This window comes from Anser cygnoides, chromosome 3 (genome assembly GCF_040182565.1).
Source record: "Anser cygnoides isolate HZ-2024a breed goose chromosome 3, Taihu_goose_T2T_genome, whole genome shotgun sequence".
In the NCBI taxonomy this organism is placed as follows: Eukaryota; Metazoa; Chordata; class Aves; order Anseriformes; family Anatidae; genus Anser; species Anser cygnoides.
In genome coordinates, this window is record NC_089875.1 from 94,683,498 (window position 1) to 94,708,525 (window position 25,028).

General features: G+C 36.6%; 1 protein-coding gene across 3 annotated transcripts in view; it reads left to right on the forward strand.

Moving 5' to 3' along the window:
• Nucleotides 1-25,028, forward strand: part of EYS (eyes shut homolog) — a 953,299-nt gene that overhangs the window by 845,552 nt on the left and 82,719 nt on the right. For all 3 annotated transcript variants that reach the window (XM_066994734.1, XM_066994735.1, XM_066994736.1), the window contains one exon: nucleotides 462-682. In XM_066994734.1, the coding sequence (XP_066850835.1) occupies nucleotides 462-682 (221 nt within the window). The remainder of the gene's footprint in view (nucleotides 1-461; nucleotides 683-25,028) is intronic.

Consider the following 25,028-nt stretch of genomic DNA (forward strand, 5'->3'; position numbering starts at 1 on the left):
AGGAAACGTAAAATCTTGATTGTATAATTCCTTTATTTTGGGGTTCTGTAGGTCCCAGATCCTAAGGAAAAGCTTTGTCATTTAGTATACAGTTTCTCCTTTATTCCTGTGCCAGCCCACAACCAAGATTGTAAAACTTGTAGCGTAGAATGAGGGAAACGCTAAGAAAACCTTAAACCATGTTTAAGGTTAGTTAAGTCTCAGAATTAAAATTTGTATTTCACAGAACATATGCTGTTTTACACATCTGAAGATATGCACACACATAAAAACAGGTTCTTTGTATGAAGTAAAATTAAAAAAAGAGAGCCACATTAAAAAAAAATCCTACAATCAAATATCATCCCTTTTGACCATCTTCAAGTAATGGCTGTTTCCTTTATCTCTTATTATTCCTTCATTGCTTATAGTATCATCACACATCACATTCTTTTCTGCTGTTTCTCTTCTTGTTTCTGCAGATCACCTTTGGATCAATCTTTCTTGGAAATGTTCCTGTTCATGAAGAGGTTCCTCGATGTGTTGGGCAAATACATGGCTATAAAGGATGTATTAGGGATTTTCAAGTTAACAACAAAGAATTGTTCATCATAGATGAGGCTCTTGGAGGGAGGAATGTTGAGAACTGTAATGTTCCAATATGTGAATATCATCCATGTCACAATGGTGGGACCTGCACTAGGTAAGAGTTACCATTTTATCATTTTATTATCTACTTACACAGTGGCATCCTTAATGAGAAATTATTATAATTTTCTGTGTAATAAAGTAATCACCTATCTTCTGTCCCGATAATGCTTCATGCCTAACCAGAGAGATTTTACACCTGATTTGCTTACATGAAAACAGATATAAAATGTAATTACATTGTCCATGCTACATGCACATTGGGTTGCTGCCAGAATTGCTTCATGGTCAACTAGTTCACCTATAAGGCATGGTGACTAAATCAGACTCTTTTTACAGATAGGACAAAATCACATAAGGTCTCATTCTTCTGTCTAACTGTATATGCTGCTAGGCCCGTACCCTCACCTATCCTCACGATGTTCTGGGTACACATCACATGCATTCATCACCATGCTATGAAAACATTAACAAGTGAGTCATCATCTTCAGCACTTATGAAAAAGAATGCTCAAAGAACCTTTGAGAGTTAAAGTGCATCATAATGAAAGAAGAAATGGGATCCAAAAGAGATGCGGGCTAAAAGCACAGAGGATGGTGTTTCAGTTGAATGATGGTTCAGTTGAAGCACAGTAAGTTTTTAAGCCATAGTAACTTGTTTAAGGCACTCAGAATTTGAGAACCGCATTTCTGTTTAAAATTGATGGAATTTTGTAAGTAGCTGCCATGCCTGTTTTAAAAGTATTCAGGTTCTGCAGTTCTGACTTCATAACATATACTTGCCAGAAAAGTATTTGCTTTTTCAGAGACTGATCATTCCTCTAGATGTCACAAAACAGATTGTGTCTCAGGATATGGAAGTTTGGATAGGTTACTAGATAGGGATCTTCAGAGGTGCAGTTCCTACATCCCAAAGTCCTGATGCTTTGTTTTGTCCACCATGTGTGCAACACAGCTCCATCACTGTATACCATGTAATTAACTAAGGGGAGAACAAATTGCTTCTGCTTTTCTGAAAAGTGATGAAATGTATGCGTGTGACACATCTACAAGATTCACTCTTGATGAGTCATGTACCCATCTTCTACAATTTCTTTGTGCTGGATGTAAACAGGGTGACAAGGTGCTGGCAGGCATTTTACACGGACTCTGCCTGACAATACCAGGGTCAGAAACCCATTTCTTCTCTTTACTGATCCCATTTTCCACAGCTTTTCATCAGATTGAGAAGGTATGGAAGAATAATGACTTTCATACCTCCTGATCAGCCTTGTCAAGTCTGGCTCCAGAATGTCTCTAATCTGGAGATGAATACTCCTCAAAGTTTTTTCCTCCAAATCTATTGTGTTAAGACCTGAATTGATTGCTTCAATGAATGAAGCATCTCCCAAAAGGAACGGTGAAATATTCTGTGAGAATAGACTCTTCCTGTAATTCTTTCGAGGCAATTCCTGCTAATAGTATTTAGGAATCTATGCATTAAGTACGTAGTCTAACAAAGTCTATATATTAAATAGATCAACTTTAAAGCTGTAGTACTCATCACATTCTTCCTAGTTGCAAACATTCTTTGATACTTCTTGAAGCTGAAAGATGCTACTCTCTCCCTTAGCTCCACAATAGTTTATTAGTTGCTTTGTCCTAGAAACTAGTTGATAAACCACTATTCAGATTGAGAGGAATCCTGTAGTGGTTCACACCGTGTTATGTGTGGAGCAGGAGAACTGAAAAAACAGAGGTGGATATTCTGTATATAGTTTCTAGGGAAAAAACATGTCAGTCCCAGTGTTCAAATGGTGCATGTGGACTACACAACATTGTTATCTTCAGGTAATGATTTTATATTGATGACTGCAAACAATAAGCTGTAAATAATCTATTATTTTTACTTGGCAAGGTTTTAGTAGCACGAGGCCGCAGGGATGGCCTCTGTGAGCAGAGCCCAGCAGCTGCCCCATGTCAGAGCAGAGCCAGCTCCAGATGGCTCCAAAAGGGACCTGCTGCTGGCCAGAGCCGATCCAGGGAGTAACGCTGGGTGGGCCTCTGGGAGAGCAGATTGAAGAAATGGGAAAAAAACATCCTGTGGAGAGCCCACGCAGGAGCAGGCCCCAGGCCAGAGCTGCAGCCCGTGGAGAGGAGCCCACGCAGGAGCAGGGGGTCTGGGGGGAGCTGCCGCCCGTGGGGGACCCGTGCTGGAGCAGTTTGCTCCTGGGGGATGGACCCCGTGGTACGGAGCCATGTGGGAGCAGTTCTTGAAGAGCTGCTGCCTGTGGGCAGCCCCCGCAGGCTCATTTCGGGAAGGACGGCATCCCGTGGGAGGGACCCCACGTGGAGCAGGGGCAGAGTGACCGTGAGGGAGCGGCGGAGGTGAGGCATTAGGGACTGACCGCAGCCCCCATTCCCCTGCACCGCTTGGGGAGAGAAGGTAGAAGAGGGTGGATGGGGGAGGTGGTGTTTGTTGTTTTTTTGTTTTGTTTTGTTGTTCTCACTGCTCTAGCTTGTTAGTAATAGGAAATAAATTACATTTATCTCCCATATGCTGTTTGTTTATCCCTTGGCAGTAATTGTTGAGAGATCTCCCTGTCCCTTTCTCAGCCCATGAGCCTTTTTTTCCATCATATTATCTCCCCCTGTTGGGTTGAGGAAGGGAAGTGAGAGAGCGGTGTGGTGGTGATGAGCTGCCCATCCGTGTTAAACCACCACATCAATAATAGTAAAAATATTCCCATCTCCACCATTAATTTTATCCATTTGCCTACTTATTACTGGAAACAACTTAGTTGCATTTATTTTATTTTTTTTTTCAGATGAAACAAGCAGTAATTTGACAACTCTTATGAAACTATTATTGACTTGTTTAAGATGTTGCCAGTTATTTCACTTACACTGTTAAGTGGCAAGAAAAAAAGATTTTTTTATTGCATGTTATTCTTCAGGTGCTTGGCAACTAATTAGAGCTTTTGCTTTTGAAAGGCCATGAAGTATTATATAATGAATAACTCAGCCATGTTTTATAATGAGCACTGGAACTTGTCAACACATACTGCTGTGCATAGACAGGTGTGTTTCATAAGAAACATTTTTTACAGTCATTCTTAAATGAAAGTTACTTGCCTGACAAGGGTCTGACACTGCCCCAGGATGTCCAGGAAGGGCCATGGTGATGGTGATGGGCCACACAATCACCATTTTGCCACAGTATGAAATTAATGAATGCATCATATTGTAGAAATCAGAATCTCTTGTTATTTTTATTCTTTTGAAGTTATTCTTATATATTTATATCTATGCTCTAAGAGCCCCTCTGCTTTCACAAAAAAAAAAGCGTTATCGCAATTCCATTTATATTTTGACTAAAAATCTGTGTGTAGCACAAAAGCCATTCTGTTTTAAACATATGCTCTATCGACTGAGAGTTTTAGTATGAATCTAAATTTATAATTCTTTACATAACTGTTATTTTGTTAGTTTTTAAAAACTATTCTCTTTCATTTGTAAATGCCCTGTGGCTTTTAGAAGCACTTTTGCATGTTCACTAGCTCTTTCACTGCACTTTAAATCCATGCTAAATGTAGAATTCCAGAGAGTGGTTTATTTCAGAGGAAAAAAATAACAAATATTCAGTAAATTTAGGACTTGAGTGGCATATAGTTCTATGACTAATTTTGTGAAATCAGAATTCATTTTAAGTTCTGGTTTGGAAAGGGCATGGTAAGATTAACCTTGGAAGCTCTTAATATTCTGTGTGGCCCCTTCTTTGTGTGAGCCAGATGTTGCAAACCAAGCTTAGTGTTAATTAAGAAGACACATCTGTGTGTAGGAAATAAATTCATAAAATTACTTCACCAATGGTTTGACAATTGTCAGCTGCAATGCTAGTAGCAGTTGATTAATACATTTGTTTTAAATTGTGTAAAGACTCGGGAAAATGTAAACATAGACAAGCTTGGTTTTTGTAGTGCAGAGTACAATCTCAAAGTTAATTGCTCCCACGAACAATCATATTTCCAGTGTCTCAAACTATTCTCACAGTGATTTTTCGTACTGTTGTTGTTCCCCATGTATTGGTGCAGCAGATGGGTCCATTAATGTTAATCAATTAGCTAAGACTGAAAAATCAAACTCAATTAGCAATAAATTTCAATAGAGAGACACTTATCTTCAGATTTCAACCACGATGAATGCCATATGGACCAACTATGCCAGGAAAGCAAATTTTCAGTTTTGGTCCCTGAAAGTGCAAGAAATACCTTCCCAGAAATGTAGATTTCATTTGTAGGGTACCTTTACAACTATAGATAGGAATGGCCATATTTTAAATCATATTTCAGAAACTATTTTCCACATGTTGAAAGACCATACCATTCTTCTTAAGTTTTAAAGAACTAATTCACCAAATGAGAAAATCAGTCTGAAGTTTTGCCCAAACTTCATGTGAAAAGGTTTTTAATGCCTTTTTAAAAGTTATAAAATGAATTTTATATTAGCTTTCTTTTAAGTAAAAGGAAATTTTATAGTGGAACTTGATGTGTATTAGAATTCCATATATTTCAGCTATTGAGGAGAGCAGGTGAAGTGACTTAACAAATTTCATGGTTCCTTTCTTTACTATCTATTCTCAGTTGTTATGATTCTTACTTTTTTTTTAGAAAAAGAGCTCAAACTGAAGACCTTGGAGACTCTAAAATGTTGTGCTGACTTTGTTTACATCTCATTTTCCATTTCAAAGGGGTTATTCAAATATTGAATCTCTCCCATGACATATGTTAGAAATAATTCTTATGCTTCCTTGTGCCCATAAGCCAGAAATGCATGTCAAGTCAGGTTTTAGCTGAAGGAATTCATCTAAAGGTAAGCTTTTATCCCCTTATAAATGTTTTTCTCAGACTTTTAGCACAGGTCTACATTATCAATCTCACAAAATCTGATTTTTAGTGGTTTTTTGAACTAAAGATTGTTATATGAGAATAAGCTATTTCCCATTCTCAAAGTAGGGACCATTGAAACACCTCCCAGGTAACACTAATAGTATTGTAAGTCAGTTTTTAAGAACTGCTAATGGGTTTCCCATCACTGCTTTAGATGTAAGGTAAGAAAGGAGCCAGGTATTCTGAAGTAGCAGAACTGATCATATTACAAGGATCTTTTTATAGATCTCTTTTATAGACTAGAAGACTCAGGCAAGAATGTTTTCCAGAACTCCCATTTTGTTGTTGATGCTGTTGTTTGATATATGAATATGAATCCTAGTTACATAGCATTAGGATCCATATTAAGTCCAGAAATAATGTTTTTAAGTTCTGCTGTGTTCAACTCCTGCACAAAGATAAACCAAAGAAAGGGTTTAATTTTTATATAAGTAGATTTGAAAAGGGAGAAAAGGGAGTAGATTTCCAGATGGGAGTCGTGAATTCTTTTTCTGGACCCAGATATGTTGTTCATACCTTAAACTTTTTCAGAATTTGCACTATACGTGCCTAAGTAATACTGATTTGTGTAAAGAAGATATCCTGCTTCCTGCTTCCTTCCAAAGGGCTGGGTTTTGGTTAGCTCTGTCAGTACTAAAGATGCTCACACACAGGTTTGACAACTCCAGCAACTGATGGTATTACTATTTCGATTCATGCTTCTACATGCCATTATTTAGGAAGATTCATCTGGCAGACTGAACTTGTTGGATCCTGTACATTTTACGAAATTATGTAGCTAGTGTAGCTGGCGTTTGCTAGATATGAAAGAGATTCACATTTGGAAATTCATTGTTTTTTCTAATGCTTATGTCAAATTGGGCTTTGGTGAAGAAAAATATTATTTGTTTACTTCCAAATTGTTTTATTTTTCTGATAGAGAGATTTTTCATTGTATCAGGTTCCACCTGATCTTAGGAAAAATAATGCCACTCTTACTCAGAAAATCTGTCACATCATTTTTGAGGAGAATGAGAAAGAATACCATTGGTTTTCTCAAAATGACCAAAATCCTATTGGACATAGGTTTATTACATCATACTTTCATGGGAATGTCAAAGAGGCAAGCAAAAGAGAAAATTTCATCTACAGTTTTACTAACACTATATATTAATAGATACTGTTGTATACAGTAGAACCTGACTGCGGTTCTTCCTACTTCAACATAATTTCTATTTAAATTCATTTAAAATATGCAACTCTTTTACCAGTGATTAAAATGTTGTACACTTTTCAGAATTTTTTAGCTTCAGAACCTCATTTTCTGACAGAACTATTGTTGAAATAACAAATTCTGTTGGTTGAATAATAGCATTAAAATCCAAATCCAAGCGGACAAGTTGGAAAAAGAGATGATCAAAGAGTAAACCTTCCTCTGTTTTTAATGTAGGCAGTACAGTGGTGGTTCTATTAAACATGTCTGGAAAAAATCAATTTTTTCTGTTCTCAGATCTGCAGATTTAGTATTCTATTAGTGTGAAAAGCATCATGCTGAAAACAGAGCATGCAGGAAAAGCAAGGATCCAAGTATAAATAGACTTTAAATTCCTCACTGTTCAGACAATGTGCAAGCTGTGCACAAAATTTGTTAAACGTGATGTTTATATATCATCTCAGTTCAATTGTATTTAAATCAGAGAAGCTGCCATAGCTCAAATTTTAGTGTAGGTATTGAAATACCAGTTAGTATCATTTTAATAGCAATCATTCTGGAATGATTTGACTCAATTCCCAGAAATACATGCAACATCATTTTCAAGGATTACCGCACAATCAAATTGGCATTTGTGATAGCACTGCTTCCAGAAGGGGAATCTTATTTGGAGTAGCTTTAAAACATAAGATATCAGGAAAATGAATCAAATGCTATCCTTCTCCAAAGTGACTGAGATGTTTAAATGGATGTAAAACTACTCAAAACACTGTTCAGACATGTTTGTCCAACTAGAGAAGTAGTGCATGCATTTTTGTAAGAAGTTCACTGCTCTATAAATCCTGACAAATAGTGTAGCTGGCACTGTTTGTTATACGTTGTACCACATGTAGTAGATGTATGAAATATGATAAATGTGCCACATTCTTTGTACTAATGGTCACCCAAAATTCCACAGAGCTAATGCTTTCAGTGAAAATGTGCATGTTTTCCATTAGGAACCATTATAGGCTCTAGCTGTTTACTGTAAGATATCACAATAAAATTACAAGACTGGTACTGAGGAAGATGGATAATGCAGTATCTGTAATATATGTTAGAATGTTTATTCCTTTGCTCCTAACTTAACGCACACACCTACCTACTAATGATAGATTTCTAGACTTCAAGCAATGAAAATCACATAAGGGAGGAAAAAAAATATGACATTTCAGTCCTTACTAGCGTGGTTGAATGGAGATTGAACAAGGTTCTGAATAACTGTTTGTGGAGCTTATCATGGAGAGTGAAGTTTATCTGAGGTGACCTCAGAGAACAGATTTTGATTATGGTTTTGAGAATCCTTCTTCACCTTTGGCATCTTGTTGAACAGAGAACTGAAAATCACATGGTTAATATTCAGCCTGAATGTGGAGTGTCTGGATATGAGCTATAGCAGTGTTAGGAAATGTGTTTTTGTAACTTTATTTCTTTCTCAGTGACAGCATTTCAGTTCACTTTTTTTAAGTTCTGTTTAGAAAGATAGGAAGCTGGATTATATTTTATTTTTATCACTGTTAAGCCTTGTTTTTTTGGATTTAATTAAAAAAGAAAAACTTTATGATCATATGTACAGCTAAATACAAAGAGTGGCATACACATAGTCACAGTTCTCTATGTGTATGTCCATATGTTGTGTGTGCATGAATACAATACATTTAGATTAGGCTTCTTTTATATTTTTATAAATATAGCTTTTAGGGAGGAGAAAAGACAGAAACAGAGGGGACATTCTGCCTGCACTGATTATCCACAGTTTTGAGTTGAATATTCAAAGGCAAAGGTAAGCTCACTAGTCCCTCACTTTTTCCTCACTGACCATTTCTGTGGGTCAATACATGGGGTGTTTGTAAAGATAGTCTTACTCACAACTGATTCCAGTTGTTTCTGATTAAATATCACTCTTAAAACTTGTGAAAGAGTGAAATGGCTTTAGTTTTTATTTCTGCTTTTTGCTAGGGAAGACCTATTGAGGTTGTATATTATTCTTAAGTGAAAGGGTGTGTGGAAGATCAATGTATTATTTGTAAAGAATCCACAAACTTAAGAATTATCTGGTGTCCTTCTAGAGAGTTAGTGCAGCCCCATTCAAAAAAGATTGTCTTGTTCAAAAACATGTATGATAAAACCACTCTTAAAGATTGATTCTTTCTAACATAATACCTTAGCAGATACAAGGATAAAGAGACCTTCAAACAAGAATCTGTTTCTCCTTCAACCAGAACCTTCCTCAGATTATCTTGAGTTTTTATAGCTGAGGTCTGCACAAGGTCTAATATGAGTCCATTGGCATTTTCCATAATCCATGAAGTCTTCTAGCATTGCTCTAGACTAGTTGTGGAACAATAAAAATCATAGAATCATAGAATTTCACAACAGCACCTTAAAAGCTCATGAAATTATTTCCAGTAATAGCTATCTATTATTTATTTCATTTATTTATTAAACAGTATCAATGCTGTGCAGTTAGCTGACTAGAATACTGTATTACTAGATAAAAAGTCCTGCATAGCTTTAGAAGGGTTTCCTTTATGGACAAGCTCATCTTTGTAACAGCTGTATTTGTACTATTACCAGACTCACTAGTCATACCCTGCTAAACTACACTCTTCAGATGCTCATAAGAGTACAGCTGGTATGGCTTCTTTGCTACTTCAAGAACTGATAGCACTTAAGAGGTGTGAGTTAGAGGATCAGAAATGTCAAGGCATGATTTGTACTACTCCACAAGGCCTCAGTGTTCAATAAGGAATACAGTGTTCTCTTGTATTCGGGCCACCTTCTCTGTATGCCCATCAATTTAGCCTTATTGTGTTCTTTGGAAAATTCCTCTGGGTTGGAAGTCAGTGTTTGCACTAGGTTTCTTCTCACATTGCCCTAGTAAGGCATTTTACAGTCAGATAAGAAAGTATTTCATTGCTCTGGAGGGAAGGTACACAGAAAACTGACCATATTGGTTCTTCTTATTGTCTTCTAATGTGCTTGTGTTATTTTCATTGGACCATATGAAATAGTCATATGAGTTTTTGGACATCCTACTCATTGCTGTACCTGAGCCACTTCTAAATATATTAACATATAAATTACTTTAACAAATACTTTATTTTGGTGTGTACATGAAACAATATAGAGCTGCTGGTAGTTTTTCACACTCATATCGGAATAGGTTGCAATAGCAATGAGATCAAATTCTGAAAAAGTCCAACTGGAGGGAGAACCTCAGGTCTCCCAGGGTGAAATATGCCACACAGAGACAAGTTGCTCAGAATCAGGAATGTTGTTTTAAGCAGTTAGTCAAATTGTAAGTTATAAGGGCTCGTCGATGCAGCACTGTTATTTAAATTGAATATCTCTGTCTACACTCCTCCCAGAATTTTCTCAAGATTGCAGAGGGGTATGCAAGCCTTCAGTTCAGAAGCTGTGGCCATGACTTCTCTTTCCAGTTTACTTTGAGGCTGCTAGTAGAGCATGAAGTTTCATATCTTAGTTATCATCTTGTCATCTCTGCTGTAATCATCAGGAATTATGGACGTGTAAGTTAAGTATCCATATAGGAACACACATATGAACAAATGCGTGTGTATATGCACTCAAACAGTTTAATTAGCATATGGTGGGTGTAGTTCTTCAGCATGTATTGATCATTTATTTGTAATTGTCATCTCTTCATTATACTATGGAGTTTTATAATACGTTGTTGGTGAGGGTGCAAAGGGCAATTGGATTTATTCTGTGTCTCCCACCAGTTGTAAGAGAACAACAGAGAAATAGGTAAGATCCCCACCAGACAATAATGCTAATTAGAACATAATCTTGAGTACAGTGAGAGTGATACTGGTAATGAAATGTAAACGAGCAACATTTGTTCAAGATGCACAATAGCTGTTTTGTAAATAGCCATTTTTTTTCTATTTTTCTTGATGACAATCTTCATCCTGCAACTATTCACGGCTTTAATTTAATTTATTTTCTTCAGAATTATACAAAGCAGAGTCTGGAAAAGCCAAAGAAAAGTCCCTGTAAGTCACACAGAAATATGCTGGGAGGTGGTATGGCATCAGTAACAGAGATTTTATTCTAAAATAAATTCTTCTTAACAACAAGGGATTTTGAGTTATAAACTGTTAGCATTTTTAACACAAATCTTCAGCTAAAACACAAAAACTGTTACTATCTGTAGGCTGAGGAATTTCCAGTAATTATTCTTTTTTTTTTTGTAGTGGCATATAATATGGTAGTTTATCATCATTATATTTCAGTTGTCATACTTGTCCAATTATTCATCCACTTCTCCATTCTGTAAACCATTTGCAGAAACAGTGCAATATATTTCTAGGGTGGAAACCAAGCACAATAGTTCATTAACCCAGATTTCAGTTGTTTCCTGGATACCTTCAGGGATTAATTATGAACTTCACACCTTAAAAAAAAAAAGAAAATCAGAGATTGATTTAAAACCTAAAATTGAAGCTAAACATGTTTTCAGCGTGGTTTCTTTTTATGCAATCCAGACTTCTTTTCTTGGTTTTCATCAGTAGTCATGATATTGCTCTATGGAACAGAGTCACTACCTGGATAAATATATGAATGTTGTGGAGAGAATAAACTATATAGGAAAATCTAGGGTAAATTGGACTGAAAACTATTTATACTAACAACCATTAACAAATAAATTGGGTATTTTAAAGGTGGCTAGTTTTCTTTTCCCCCACTTTCCCCAAATCAAATTTCACGGAGAAGTTAAGATGAAAGATAGCCGAAGGGTCGGAATCTCCCTTGGTCTCAATGCCACCTACTGTCCTGGACAATACACAGAAGCAGAGCTGTGATCCATTCCCTTTTTTGTGGTGCTTTCTCTCAGTTTCTGATTGTCTGTATCCTCACACCCTAGCCTTCCCCAGGGTGAAATTTGCTTAAGATTCAGTTAAACCCTGGAAGCCAAGTTGGCACAGGGGACAGATTTTGCACTGGCCCTCGGAAAATGGCTCCTTGATTTGTCCCTGTTGCAGGGACCATGGCACAACCATGCAACATATAAACACACATCTCTCTTAACATTTAGTCAAATGTAGCCACTCACATTTAAAAAGATGGTGCAGTCTTTGAGTATCCTTAATATTTTCCCTGCTTTGAGTAACAGCAAGGTAGACGGCATGCATTTGTTTCACTGTTGTCAGATACCAATTTAATTGTTAGGCTTTGAAATTCTTTGAGTGGATGAACATAAGATGTTTTTAACATTGAGATCTAATTTTACTACATATTCTTAAACTGAAATGAAAAATACAAAGCAATCAGGATTTTATTTTACTTGTTTTACAAGTGTTCAGACTCAGCATCCAGATTTATAATGTGATAGTAATGCCAGCTCGAGATTCAAGGCTAAATTATAAAGTCGGTTTTCAGCTTCAGCAAATGCTTTCTGGGTCCTGCTGTGTTTCACTTAATAGCAAGGACAAGTGGATTCCATCAGTAGGAGAGCACGTTTTGCATATGAACTACTGCAAGGCATGAGACAATGCTGGGATGGAACAGGATTCAACATCAGGACACTTTATTTATGGACGATTGCTTGCTTCTTTTCAAGCATGTCTTTAAAGCTGGGTCGATGATTGAGAAGCAAATGTGAGGTTATAATACTTTCATTTTAAAATGAGCTGATATTTGTCCTGTAACTTGATGGTAAAATGCTGTGATTTAATATGAACAAGATGGTATTTGTGGGCATGAAGAGATCTTGGTAGGTGCAGAATGTGTACAAAATGGTAATTGAAATGAATTTATCTTTTTTTTCTGCCTAGAACTAATGCAGTTAAAACCTCATCTTTTGATCCACATTCTGTGGAAAATTATTTTGTATAGTAGAAAATAGTTGCACATTGTTATATAACTGTATATGCATAGGTACAATGGTATGTGTTGGTATATGATGACTTTGTTTATCAGTATGTTTTTGTCCATATTTTGTGCATTTGTTTTTTTTTTCATTATCAATTGGGCAGTTCCTGATTCTTGGATGTTTTAATTTGCAGCCATTTTCTGTAGGCTAACCTTGGTAATATGCAGTTTTGGTAACTTTGTCTATATATATATTTCTCAAGTCCTTAACACAGATTGCATATACATTCTGCCACCTTGCACTAGGAAGCTATACAAGTAACTTTCCTTAGTGAGGAACACTGCAAGCTTAGCTGCAAACCCAATATACCCAGTGCATCCTGAGTTCATTCAACACAGATTACCCCAATTTACAGAAACATAATTAGAGACAAAATGAGGAAGATTATTTTTATACCAAATTTCAGCTTTTCTCTCTGCAGCTGTTTGATTATACACTGTCGAAGAGTCCATGGATATAAACCAGGCCCTTTCTGAAATAAAACCTGAGGTAAAGAAAAATACTCGATTTGTACAATTTATTAAAAAAATAGAGATCATGATTTAAGTAACTGGGTGAAACTCATTTTCTTTGCCTCAGAAACTCCCTTTCTTTGCCAAGAAAACTGTGGAATTTTTGGCTGTGAGAAATCCTAATTAGTTGCATTTTGTTTCTGCTATATCGAAGTGAAACACTGCTCTGTATGCCTGGGCTGATTTTAATCCTCTGCTAGACTCTGAAATGGAAGAGCTATAGGTTACTGCCACCTACAGCTGGAATGTCAGCCACTCACAGCCAGAGAAATGGACCTTGCACTAAAGCCCCTCTGGACAGAATGCAGTAGATATTATAGGTGAGCTAAAGGAGGACTTTTCCAAGCTAGTAGTAATTGGGTTTTGCCAGCATTTTATGACATTTAAATAAAAATAGGGCTACAGAGAAAGTAAATCCCCCAATAGCATATTCAAGCAATTTGCTTCTCATAAAAGCACCTTCCTACTGGCAGTAGCTTGGCAGAAATGTTTAAATTTCATATAGAGGAGAAAAAAACCTCTGCTTTTGACAATCCTTATGCTAGCCTGCATTTGAAACACCGTGAGATTTACGTATAAATAATTAAAAAAAGACTCTATTGTGCTGGGGCCTATTTGGTCATCGTGTTTTTGTGTGTTGCGCCTATTTTTAAAGGCTTTCAATGTTCTTTGTCTCCTGTAACCTCTGTCCCTTCTCCCCTCTGCATTTTTATCTCTGCACTTCAAAAAAAAAGCACATTTTAAATTAAGACCTCAGGAGAATAGGAATAATAATGCCCAGCAGTGGTGCGCCATTTTCTGTGTATGCCCCCACCTTTTTTTTTGTTCTGTGCTTCATTGCAGTTATTTGCAATATCTTCTTCAGTAAGTAAAATTCAGGGCTGCTAACTTCTTCTAATAATTGTACTGCTTACCCAGTAAATATTTGCATAAAAAATTCTGTGTGCATGGGAAGGAGGGGAGATTGCCATTGTTTATTTCCATCTGAGTGTATCCTGTTTTTTCACTATTGCTGTGGTATCTGAGGAGTTTTTTTCTATGCTCTTCCTGATTTCATTTCCCTTTCTATGCTACATTGAAGAAGAGTGCTCTATGTGGGCCAATCAAGCTACTTCACTCCCAAAAGGATTCCTTATGTAAGTAGTTCCAGTGAGATTTAGTGAATGATGTATTTTAGTAGAAATGCTATGTTTGTGAAGGTATCCTGTGCAGTGAAGTGTATAAGCACATAGGCAAAAGCCTGCATTGCACTGCTATCTTATTTTCACTTACAGCAAAGAAAATATTTTTATACTGTGTTTACATATAATTTATTTATAAAAAAGAATTAAGCTTGAGACTTTTATTTCATTTTTGAATGCAGAATGAACCTAAGAAAAAACACAGGAACACATTGTGCTGTTAAAAAGAGAGAATCAACATATTCAAGCCATCCGTCAGAGCTGCCTTTTGTTTGAGCTAAGTTATGCCTGTAACCAGCCTTTCTTCCAAACACCTACCTTTCCTCAAACAGGAATTATGAACTGACATCTGAGTCACAGAAGCAGAAGTGCAAATTCTTTCAGGCAGCATCTCCAATTATCTGTCTTGCCAGCAAATGTTATGGGTATATTCCTCTCTGCCCAATTGCTGTAATCATTAATAATTAGTAATAGTACAATTCAGTTTTTACATGTAAAGGAGCTTCATCCTCTGACACATGGTTTTGAGCTGACACTGCCAGCAGAACACATGAAAGAAAATGGAGTTTGGTTCTCATTTACGTCTGAGCTTACACCATTTCAGAGAGCTGAGATTCCCTTGCCTTACGTGAAGCTACTCTGATTTATACCAGTGAAGTGAAAATCTAATCAAGCCCACAGCTGGATACATTCAACAACTTTTTGTTCACCCAAGATAACTCTGGATTGTATTGATCTGCATTATAGAACTGAACAGAAAACAACAGGAGGGAAATCTGAGAAACAGTGTCTCATTTATACCCTAATAAAAGTTCTTAAGGTGCTTGTTTCATTGCCGTACTCAGCTGGATCATCTTTAGAAATCAATGAAGGACCTGCAGTCAGAAGCATGCATAAAAATGTCTTGAACTTATTAAGTGGTTTCTATAGACAGAAGGTAAAGACTGGGGGCGGGGGCGCAGAACCATCAAAAACACTGCAGTGCTGGGGATTAAAAATTTGTCTAACTTTGCCTTTATTATTCTTTAAAGCGAAGCGTAGACAGTATAAGGGGAGAGATAGGGTGGTATAAAGAGAGATGGAAAACAGAGCACCAAAGTGCTGTTTGAGTCATTTCAAACTGCTGGATGAATGACTCTGTAGGAGAGAAATTGCTGTGGTGTCACTGGCTTGCTGCTACCAGCGTGTGTCACTATGGATGTCAGTGTAAAGTAAAACTAGGGAAAAAAGAAATCCACTTGCTTCTCACTTCTGAGACAAAGAAAAGGGCAAAACCTGCTCTAGCTCTAGTGAGAGCAGGCATAGGTAAGTGTATGTGTTGCTGAGAAGTCTAAGAATTCATCCTTTGAGATAAAAAAATAGTCTTGAGACAACTTTGCAACCCTTAAAACAGAATGACTTAAGTGATCCACACAGGCCTGATTAATAACAGCAGGGATAGACTGTAAGCTCTAAACTAATATAAAGTCAATTCTGTCACATTTGTCTTTCAATATTTTAGGCATTAATATGTATTTAATGTTGGTGAAATAAAATGGCTTGATGTGTCCCTTAGAGCCCAGTGTTAGCTGAATGTATAGTAGCTCATGATTAAGTAGTACAGCACTTTGGTAGTCCAGCTAAAAATTGGCTTCTAAATAAGTGCAGCACAAACAGAGAGGGCAATTGCAAATAAACACTTTCAGATCTCCCTGTTTTGGAATGGACATGTAGAGAAGTATAAAACCAGCATGTTTTCTCAACACTGATCTAATAGGAAAGGATGATTAAATCAATATTGTGTCCCAGAACCACATCAATATGAACAAGAATCCAACATCACAAGGATATGTTGCAGCCAGGAGACTTACTTGATTCAATTATTTATAATGATAGTGTGCCAATAATCCTGACTATTGCATGACCTATACCCCTGACCTCACTATCATCCTGCTTTCTAGAGGGAGTTAATTATTACAAAGCCGTCAGCTGTTAGAGAAATCTTCAGCAGAGAAAGACGATATAATGATTTTGCATAGAATTCCTGGAGTGTTAAAGCACTCTTCCTAAAACAATTTTCCAATTAATGCATTGAGCTGTAGGAAGTTATTTGCCCTCCCACTTTTCTTGCTCGAGTAAAGAAACGTATATTAGCGAATGAACTGGTTTGGTTTGCTTCCATTTTGGTCTAAGGAGGAGATAGTGAGGATCTTTCTTTTTTCTCTTTTGTGAACATATTACCCTTTCCTACAAGCAGTCACCATAGCTACTGGTAAATAGCATTATGTTCGCCTTATTCTTTCTGTTTTGAGAAACAGAAGAAAGAAAAGGGGGGTGATTTTTTCAGTAATCAGAAAAGAACAGAATTCTTAAGTAATAACCAATTAGTTCTGTCTGAAAAGTAGGAGTTTAATGCAGGGCTCTCCTTTATTCTGCAGAGAACATGACTGTGAACCTTTGCATCTGGTTTTCGCCAACTCGATACTTCAAAGATTTTTGTCCCATTAAATGCTTTCATCCATATTTGATACAGCTGGAAACAAATCTGCCACAGCGCAATATGGATAATTACTTGGATGTCCACATTTGCAATTTTTTCTGTCTACATCCATTTTCTCAATTCAGACAAACTTTAGGTTGTCTCAGACAGTAATTCAGATTGTTTGCTTTCAAGCAGTGCCTGGCTCCAAGCGGTGTGTAAAATTAGCTGGTACTTTCATTTTGACCTCCAGAGCTCCCAAATATATAAGCACAACAGTCTGTGCATGTTCAGAATTATGTAGTACAGAAAATTCGATGCGCATTTTCATGCACAGTCAGTTTTTTACCTATTCTAAAATTTTTACTAATATTTCTCACGGGGGAAAAGCTGCTTAATTCATGCGGTTTAGACCAGGATCCAAGTGGTTTATGGATTTATTAATGACACATAATTAACTGGTAATAAGTGCACTATACATTCAGGATCAATACCGGCAATGCGACGGAAAACCCACAGTACTACTCACTGCAGAACGTTAATAAAAGTCAATGAATTTCCAAGCGATTTTCTGTAACCGATCTGCACACAGCTTCATAGCGTGGGCACCCAGCCCTTGATGGGCAGCCTGGGCTGCAAACACTGGTGCACCCTTCTAGAAGTGCAGGTGCCCACCTGCGGAGGTGTAGGTGCTCCAGCTCTGCGTGCACCCCTGCCGCTGCCTGCACCCTGCTACGGCAGTGCCAGCCCTGCTGCAGGGCTTCTCCCAGCTCCTCTTGCACTTCTCCAGGCTCCTTGGTTTCAAAAGTCTCTTCATAAGTCCCTGGTTATTGCTTGGTCTGGTAGGGGGCTGCCGTGGAGTTCCTCGTTAGCATTATCAGCTTGGGACAAGCACTCGCATCGATTTGGGTGTCCCATCACACGCTCACATTCCTATGTTATCACCTGCTGGTTTTGAGGGCGTTTTGCTGAAGGCAGACCAGGTAGGCACCTCCCAATATTACTGTACTGTTCAATAATTTTGAATATAACTTCAAGTAAATTATCTGCTGAGGTCCAGGTATATTATGTTTGTTTTACATTATTGGAGCATCAGGGCTTTTTCTTTTTTCTTGAGAGAATTAGATTCTATCGTAACATCTCTGCACAATGCTACCCCCAACCCTTGTTTTTTTCCTGAAGCTGTATTTGCTTTGTACCATGTTCCTATTATTTCTGTTATATCAAATTTTATGGTCTGCTTATTCTGTTTGTTTTTTTCCTCTGTAATGCTCAAATTCTTCATGTTTTAATATTGAAATATCTAGGGGCCATTATTTTTCTCAGTATTCACTCTCCTAGCTCAAATGCAATCATTTTACTAACTAAATTTCTCGATTATTGTTCTTGTTAATAATTATATTTTCCCCATGCTGTCTATCCTCTTTTTGCTGATATCGCTCAATGATTGGAGTATCTTTGCTTACCCACTTTTTCTCTTTATTTATATGCAAGTAGGATATAACCACTACATTTTTTGCTCCATTATTTATTATTTTTGAGTTTGACAGATGCAGTCCAAGAATCCATTGTTCCAGATAGTCAGGTGGAATCATCAGTTTTCTGCAGTTATTTCTCAATAATTGCATGTCTGCAGACCTTTGTGGGAAACATGCAATGTTAGTGACTGCAGCACTCTTTTATCTTTCTTCTCCTGAAGCTGGAAGATTTTCACTGTGGATCATCACACTTTCTTAGGTGTTTTACTTAGTTTCTAGAACTTGTATTTTAAACTTTAGCATTTTTTTAGTTATAAAAATAAATTTCAAAATTTAAGTTTAAAATCATATTCTTGATAATAAGCATTACTAGCCCCTGCATGATGTCAAATCTTGAATTTCGGGTAACAACTGTTACCTTAAACCTTTAGATGAACCACTAAGGTAAGATATACCATAAAAATAACAGCCCCCAAGAAGCAGGATATCTGATCTAAGTTGTGGGTTTGCTCTCTCCATGCTCAGTGCAGACTTGCCGACACTTCTGGAAGAACATGCCACCTTCCTTGTGTATGCATCTTAATACTTTATAAATCCTTCTCTGGAAGTACTTTTCTATCTATTTGACTGCTGAGGATATATGGGTAATTAGCTTGGTCTAGATGTCTAATTTTCAGATCACTTCAGTTCACAGTTTTCAGATCACAGGTTAAAACAGAGGGTTCCCACCCTTTCGGATTATGTAGTGAATCAATATCTTAGTGGTTAGTGTAAAAACATTTGTAATCCCAACTTTAGGCAAGTACACTTGCATGAATCTTATTTAGATATTTAAGGTAGACCATCTTGTCTGTTTTTCAAGTTAGATAAACCCAGAGAGTCCAAAAAAGTAGCACATAAACTTGCCCTTGTCCATTGTAAAATTTCAGTTCTCTGTTGAGAGCTCTGACAGATAATGCTGACAGTGCTTGTTTAAGCTGTCTGCTCCACTTCAGAGTCAGATGAAGATATGTATGCCTGCGTCTCATCACGCGGTTTGGCTTTTTTAGTGTCAGCCAGGTGGATTTATATTAAGCTACTGAGCTGTGAAGAGGTGCAACTGAACCAGAGTTATGCATTCTGTCCTTCTGATTGTCCCATGGTGGAGCTGCCTCCAGTGGAGGATGGTGCTGACGACTGATGGGTTGTGACTCTTAGGCTGTTTGAATCCTAATGAAACACGTAAAAGTCAGAGCTTAGACAATCCTATATATACAACACTAGTTTACCTCTTCATCTTCCTTTGCTATCTTGCTGGGGCATTTTTGCTACATTTTTTTCTAAGCTCATGGATTATAAATGAATGTAACCCAAACTTCAAACCCTTATATCCTGAATAACTGAAATACTTCAGCATATTTGTAAGTCAGTTGAAACCATGGATTTGATGTCACGTGGATCATTGTGACTGTGTAGCTTGAGATGCTTCCTAACAGATAAAATGGAATTTCAGTGCACTCTGCTGATTGCCCATTATTTCTGCTCTAGCTCTAGCATATCTCTTAAAATACATTCTGTTCTTTTATACTCTTCCAAGGTAATTGGTGCTTTCTGCCACTATAGCAGCAAAAATTATTTACTGGTAATATTTGCAGTCAATGGGACTCATTAAAGTACCTTTATCTTTCCTAAGATACAGCATTGCTTCTCCTCACTCAAGGCAGATGGTATAGTCAAGGGTTTAGCCTTATGATGATGCAACACATCTAATTCTTTGACACTTTCTTCAGTAAATACTGACAATTTAGCATTGTATATGAAAGCTGAAGGGTTTTTTATGTACTAAGAGATTGTGTCTGCCTTGTTGCATTTCCTCCTTTCTGACAACCATTTTTAAACATTTTCCACATAGAACATGAAGAAGGGTGTGGTATGGGTGTAGTATTGTTTCACGTAATACATAGTATGGAGAGTAGCTGATTTGAAATTAAACACATTTTTAATCTACATGTCATGACCTTGATGTCACATTCAGAATTCCAGTATAGTTAAAATTCTTGTCTGAAAACCAGAGAATATTCAGTTTCAGATTCAATTTATTTGTTCATGTATGGAAACTAAATACAAACACTTGTATTTCTCTGTAAATTAAATTTTCAGGGCGTACAGTTCTATGAGTTCTACTTAAATACTACTTCATACATACATGTCTCATTAGTAAAGCTTAGAAAGATTTGGTGAAAGGATGTCAAATAACACAGGATCTTTTTTTTTTTTTTTTGTGAGTTTAATAGGTTTATTATCAGGATTTTTTAAAAGAATTTGAAAAGATTGGCTATTTTTTATGTTTCAGATTTAAGTACCAGTAAAGGTTAATTTAGGTTCAGCTAGGGTTTGGCTACTTAAAGATATAATACTTAATCTCTCTATTAATGTTTTTATTATTCATTATTATTTTTATTTTTATTTTTACATATGCATTTATAGTTAATCGGTGATATTTTACAAAGAAATGTAGTAAGTACATTAACAAGAAATTAGTGTGTCAGATTAAATATCTAGGAAAAGTTACAGAGCTCCCTTTTACCTTGGACATTTAAAAAGAAAACGTGTAGGGCAAATCCATAAGCAAAAGGAAACATTTCTTTGCTCCATATTTGACTGAAGAAAATTTCTAATTTAGCGCTGAAGAAGTGACAAAGCCTTACTGGCAATGTTCGACAGTTACTGACTCTTGGTTTTCTGGGTCTTAAATTGAAATTAATGTGTTCCGTCTAAAAAGGAGAGAAGAACATTGGATTTCAGAGGTCAGCAAGTAACTTGAGAGGACATTTTTTGCATAATTATGATGAAGTCCCTTCTTCCACTGTCTTTTTTATATTTTAAAATATTCTGAAAAATTCCTATTCTTATTTTCCTTTAAAGTGCTGAATTATCATGCTGAATTGCTGCTGCTAAAAGTTGGACAAATTGGTGACCTGATGAAAGGCTTACAATTACATTTTCTTCCCACATTGCAGAATCATTCCTTTGTCTTCATTGCTAAGCCTTACTGTTTCATTAAGTAATACGATTTACCTTCATGGATTTTGTATTTTTGCACTTATTTACATTTTTAAACTTTATGAAGATGACACTTCTCCATAGCTGAACACTTCTCTGTAACTTCTCATAAACTGGAAGAATTTATTGCCACATTTCTGACCATCAATGAATATTTATACCTTATTGAAATAGATATAATTTTTGAAATAAATTAACGTTTCAGTAATTCTTTCATTATTTTATTTTGTTAGTACGTGCTGAAGTTACATTATTAGTGTGTTCCCTTTCTTGATCATCAAAAATTAAGGTAATGATCACGCAGGATTTCTGACTTGTTTTCAGGTGCTTTTGGTTCAACTACACATGTAAAGTGCCTCTCCCCAGGCACACAAATGTATTGGCACATTTCAGAAAATCATTTTCTGAGTCTGGACGGTTAACTGTTGAATGTCTGCATGCAAATGGAAGTGTAGAGCCTGGAAACACTGTTCTGAACTCTCACTTAGTATTCTTGGAAGCTATGGATACAATAGGTATAAGGCAAAATAATTGCTGCCACTGTTGTGAAACATAAGTCAAGATTTTTCTTTTCTACACAGTCATCAAGGATTCATGGTAATGCATCAGGTATGCATTTATAAATACCCAGGACAAGGTCAAAGTTAAGCTTGTCACCTAGAGACCGAATTAATAAAATAAAAATGAAGTTGGGCATTCAAGTTTTAACTCACATGTCTGAGTTTGTAGAAAGAAGTGCCATGCCCTGTCTGCAGAAGCAGCAATATGGTAAGAATAGTAATTTCTTGAATGTTGCAGCTATGCGGTAAATGTCTTCCTGAGCTTCTTGTGGAGAATATTTTTCCTTAAAGAAGCCCAGAGGGAAAGACATATCACATAGCAGAAACATGTCAAGGAGGAATTATTTGGAAGCTGTTAGAATGGCTGAGCTGCAGCACTGGAAGAAGGGCGATGTTACAGAAATAATGTTTCTCAAGCATGGTTCAGTTGAAAGGGATGGAAAAGTCCTTTAAAAACTTAGAATCTTATTAGTGAGAGGTAGGATAGACATGGGGTGTTGTCATATCTATTTGCATAAAAATAATTGGAATTGAGTGTTAGGAGCTGCAACATTTACCAGAGTGTAGTGCTAAGATACGAAGGTCCGAATCGACCTCTCCAAGGTGGATGGGAGAAGATGGTGAAATATGACAGGCCAGCATAATAGGTAAGAAGCTAAGGTTAGAGACAAATTATGATTAATTAGCAAAATATAGAGTGAAACCCTTAGGGAAAAAAAAAAAAAAAAAAAAGACAAGAACAGTCTCAATATAGTTCTTAGAACTAGACAAAGCAGTAAGAGTGGAGAATACCCATACCTATCATTCTTACCTTGTCTTTACCACCTTTCATAAAAAAAGGTTTCAAAATTTAAATGTGATAAGTGAAAAATTGCAGTGAGATAAACCACCAATATATATTTATTACCAGTGAAGGTAAGTAGTCGATTCAAGTAAAATTATTAAAAGTTGTTCAGTCTGTGAAATTACTAGGTCAAGTCAAGTCAAATTATTCTTTTATGTTGGCTGAAATGAGCCAAAGATTAGTCTGAGACTGCAAATTTAACTGTTTTATTACATAAGTGCCAGTTTATCAATCCCTGCAAACTGTAATTGCATTCTGGAGACAGTATTTTTTCTTCATAGCAACTTGCTTAAAAGGGCCATGTAAGTGCTAACAAACCATGGAAAAAAAGGATTTTTAGTGGAACTATTGATGTAATTTTCTGAATCAATTGGCTACTACAAAAATTTCAAACTTACTAATTCACAGTCTTCCAGAGTTGTAGAGGAGAGAAGCAGGAAAGGAGTCTGTGGATGGTTTGGAGCGAGTTATACAGTACAGCCTTTTTAATCTCCTTGAAACATCTAGATGTGGAAACATCCAGATGTTTCCAGAAAAGATGTGGAAACAATTTCACATCATTACTTGCACAACCGAGACTTGGGGCACTTTACTTTGCACTCTGTTAATCACTGATGAGAAGTGCTGTTTTCGAGGGACTAGTTGATGGTCAGAAGAAACTAATAACGCATATTCTGCTTGAGAAACCTTATCTTGAGATTTTAATTCTTGACATTCCTTGATGGAGAAAACTGGCATTTTTTATCAATGGCTAATTTATCTTGAGAGTGCAAGTAAGTATTTTGGCAAGTTGGGAATCAGTTAATAACAGAAAGTTAGTGCTTGACTCCTGGCCCTGCAGACTGCAGTTTTTTACACTCTGCTGATCACTGCTTATTTATTTTTCTTTAGATTTCTTGGGCCTTATTATCACAGAGTATGGCTTAGCCTGATACAGTGAAAATCAGATTAGAAACAGTTCACTTCATCTGATTCAGTTTTCATTAAAATCCTTTAAATAATACATTAGTACACATTACTTCTGACATACCCAAAGGTATGACAATGATCCGGTTCTGACCTGCTCAACTTATCTACACACTTGGTAATTCCAAGTCATGCATTTGTGTTAGCTCAATGTAAATTGGACTTCTGCTGCAACAATCATAAATGTTCTTAATGCTTTCTTGAGTTTGTATGAAGCCTGCATGCTGCTAGAGTTGCTCTAAATGGTTTCTGCCTCAGGGATGATTATAAAATCATTCCTAACAGCTTCCTTTCAATTTATTTTATACATTAGGAAAATAAATTTTCCTCAATACAGATTTATATACTTACCATCCAAGGAAGCTTCTGAAATATGGGCAAAAATTTGACACAGCATTTTAAAGCTGCATGTATAAATGTGTTTACCCGGTTCGACCTTGTGGTTTGCAATTGCTCCATCAGTGAAGAAAGATCTACACAAGGTCCACCTGACCCAAAAGGGGAAGCAGGGGAACAAATAAATAAGTGCCTTTCAGAAAGAAAAGCCATGTAATAGTATGAGAGGTGCATATACCCTGTAGGCCTATTGTATTTTGCAGTGGAACTGTCAGAGCTTAGAAGTTAAGCTGTGTGATGCTAGTTCACTGCTCAGATGGGAAACCTCTGCAGAAAACCCAGGTGGTGAAGAGTCGTTGTTGTTGTTTCAACAAGAGACACTCATCCCTTTAAATCAGCTCCGATTAAATTTCCTAGTCTGACGCTAAGGAGCACAGCAGTTTTCTTTTAGATGAGACCGTAGGCATGAGTCTTACTCGTTTTCAATTACAAAAGGTTTTCTGAAACTTCAAAAATACGTATAGCAGATTTACACAGGAGTAACTTACTGGCTGGAAAACAGCATGCCTTCTTACAGTTCTGCTTGCCCACCCAAAAAAGCAAAGATTTCCTCCCCAGATATTTGGTTCTTATTAAGCTACTGTTGCTTTCTGTCTTGAAGAAGGCTGCACATCAGTGATACAGAAAAAAATCTATTAAGTGTACTGTTCAGTTTGAATTATTAGCTTAAGAAACTGTAGCTTGTTGTTCCATAACTTAAGCCAAGATGAGCCTCACACATTAGCAAAGTGTTCAGTCACTTTATTATACAGTTGGAATACAATATATCACCAAAATTATATCCTTACCCTGATTAAAAAGTAAGTTTTATTTTTTTTCTTGGTAAATTAAACATATTAATTAATTTTTTAATGGGTCCTTTGAGAAATGCCATTTGTTTTATGAGAACATTTTTTTCAACTACAG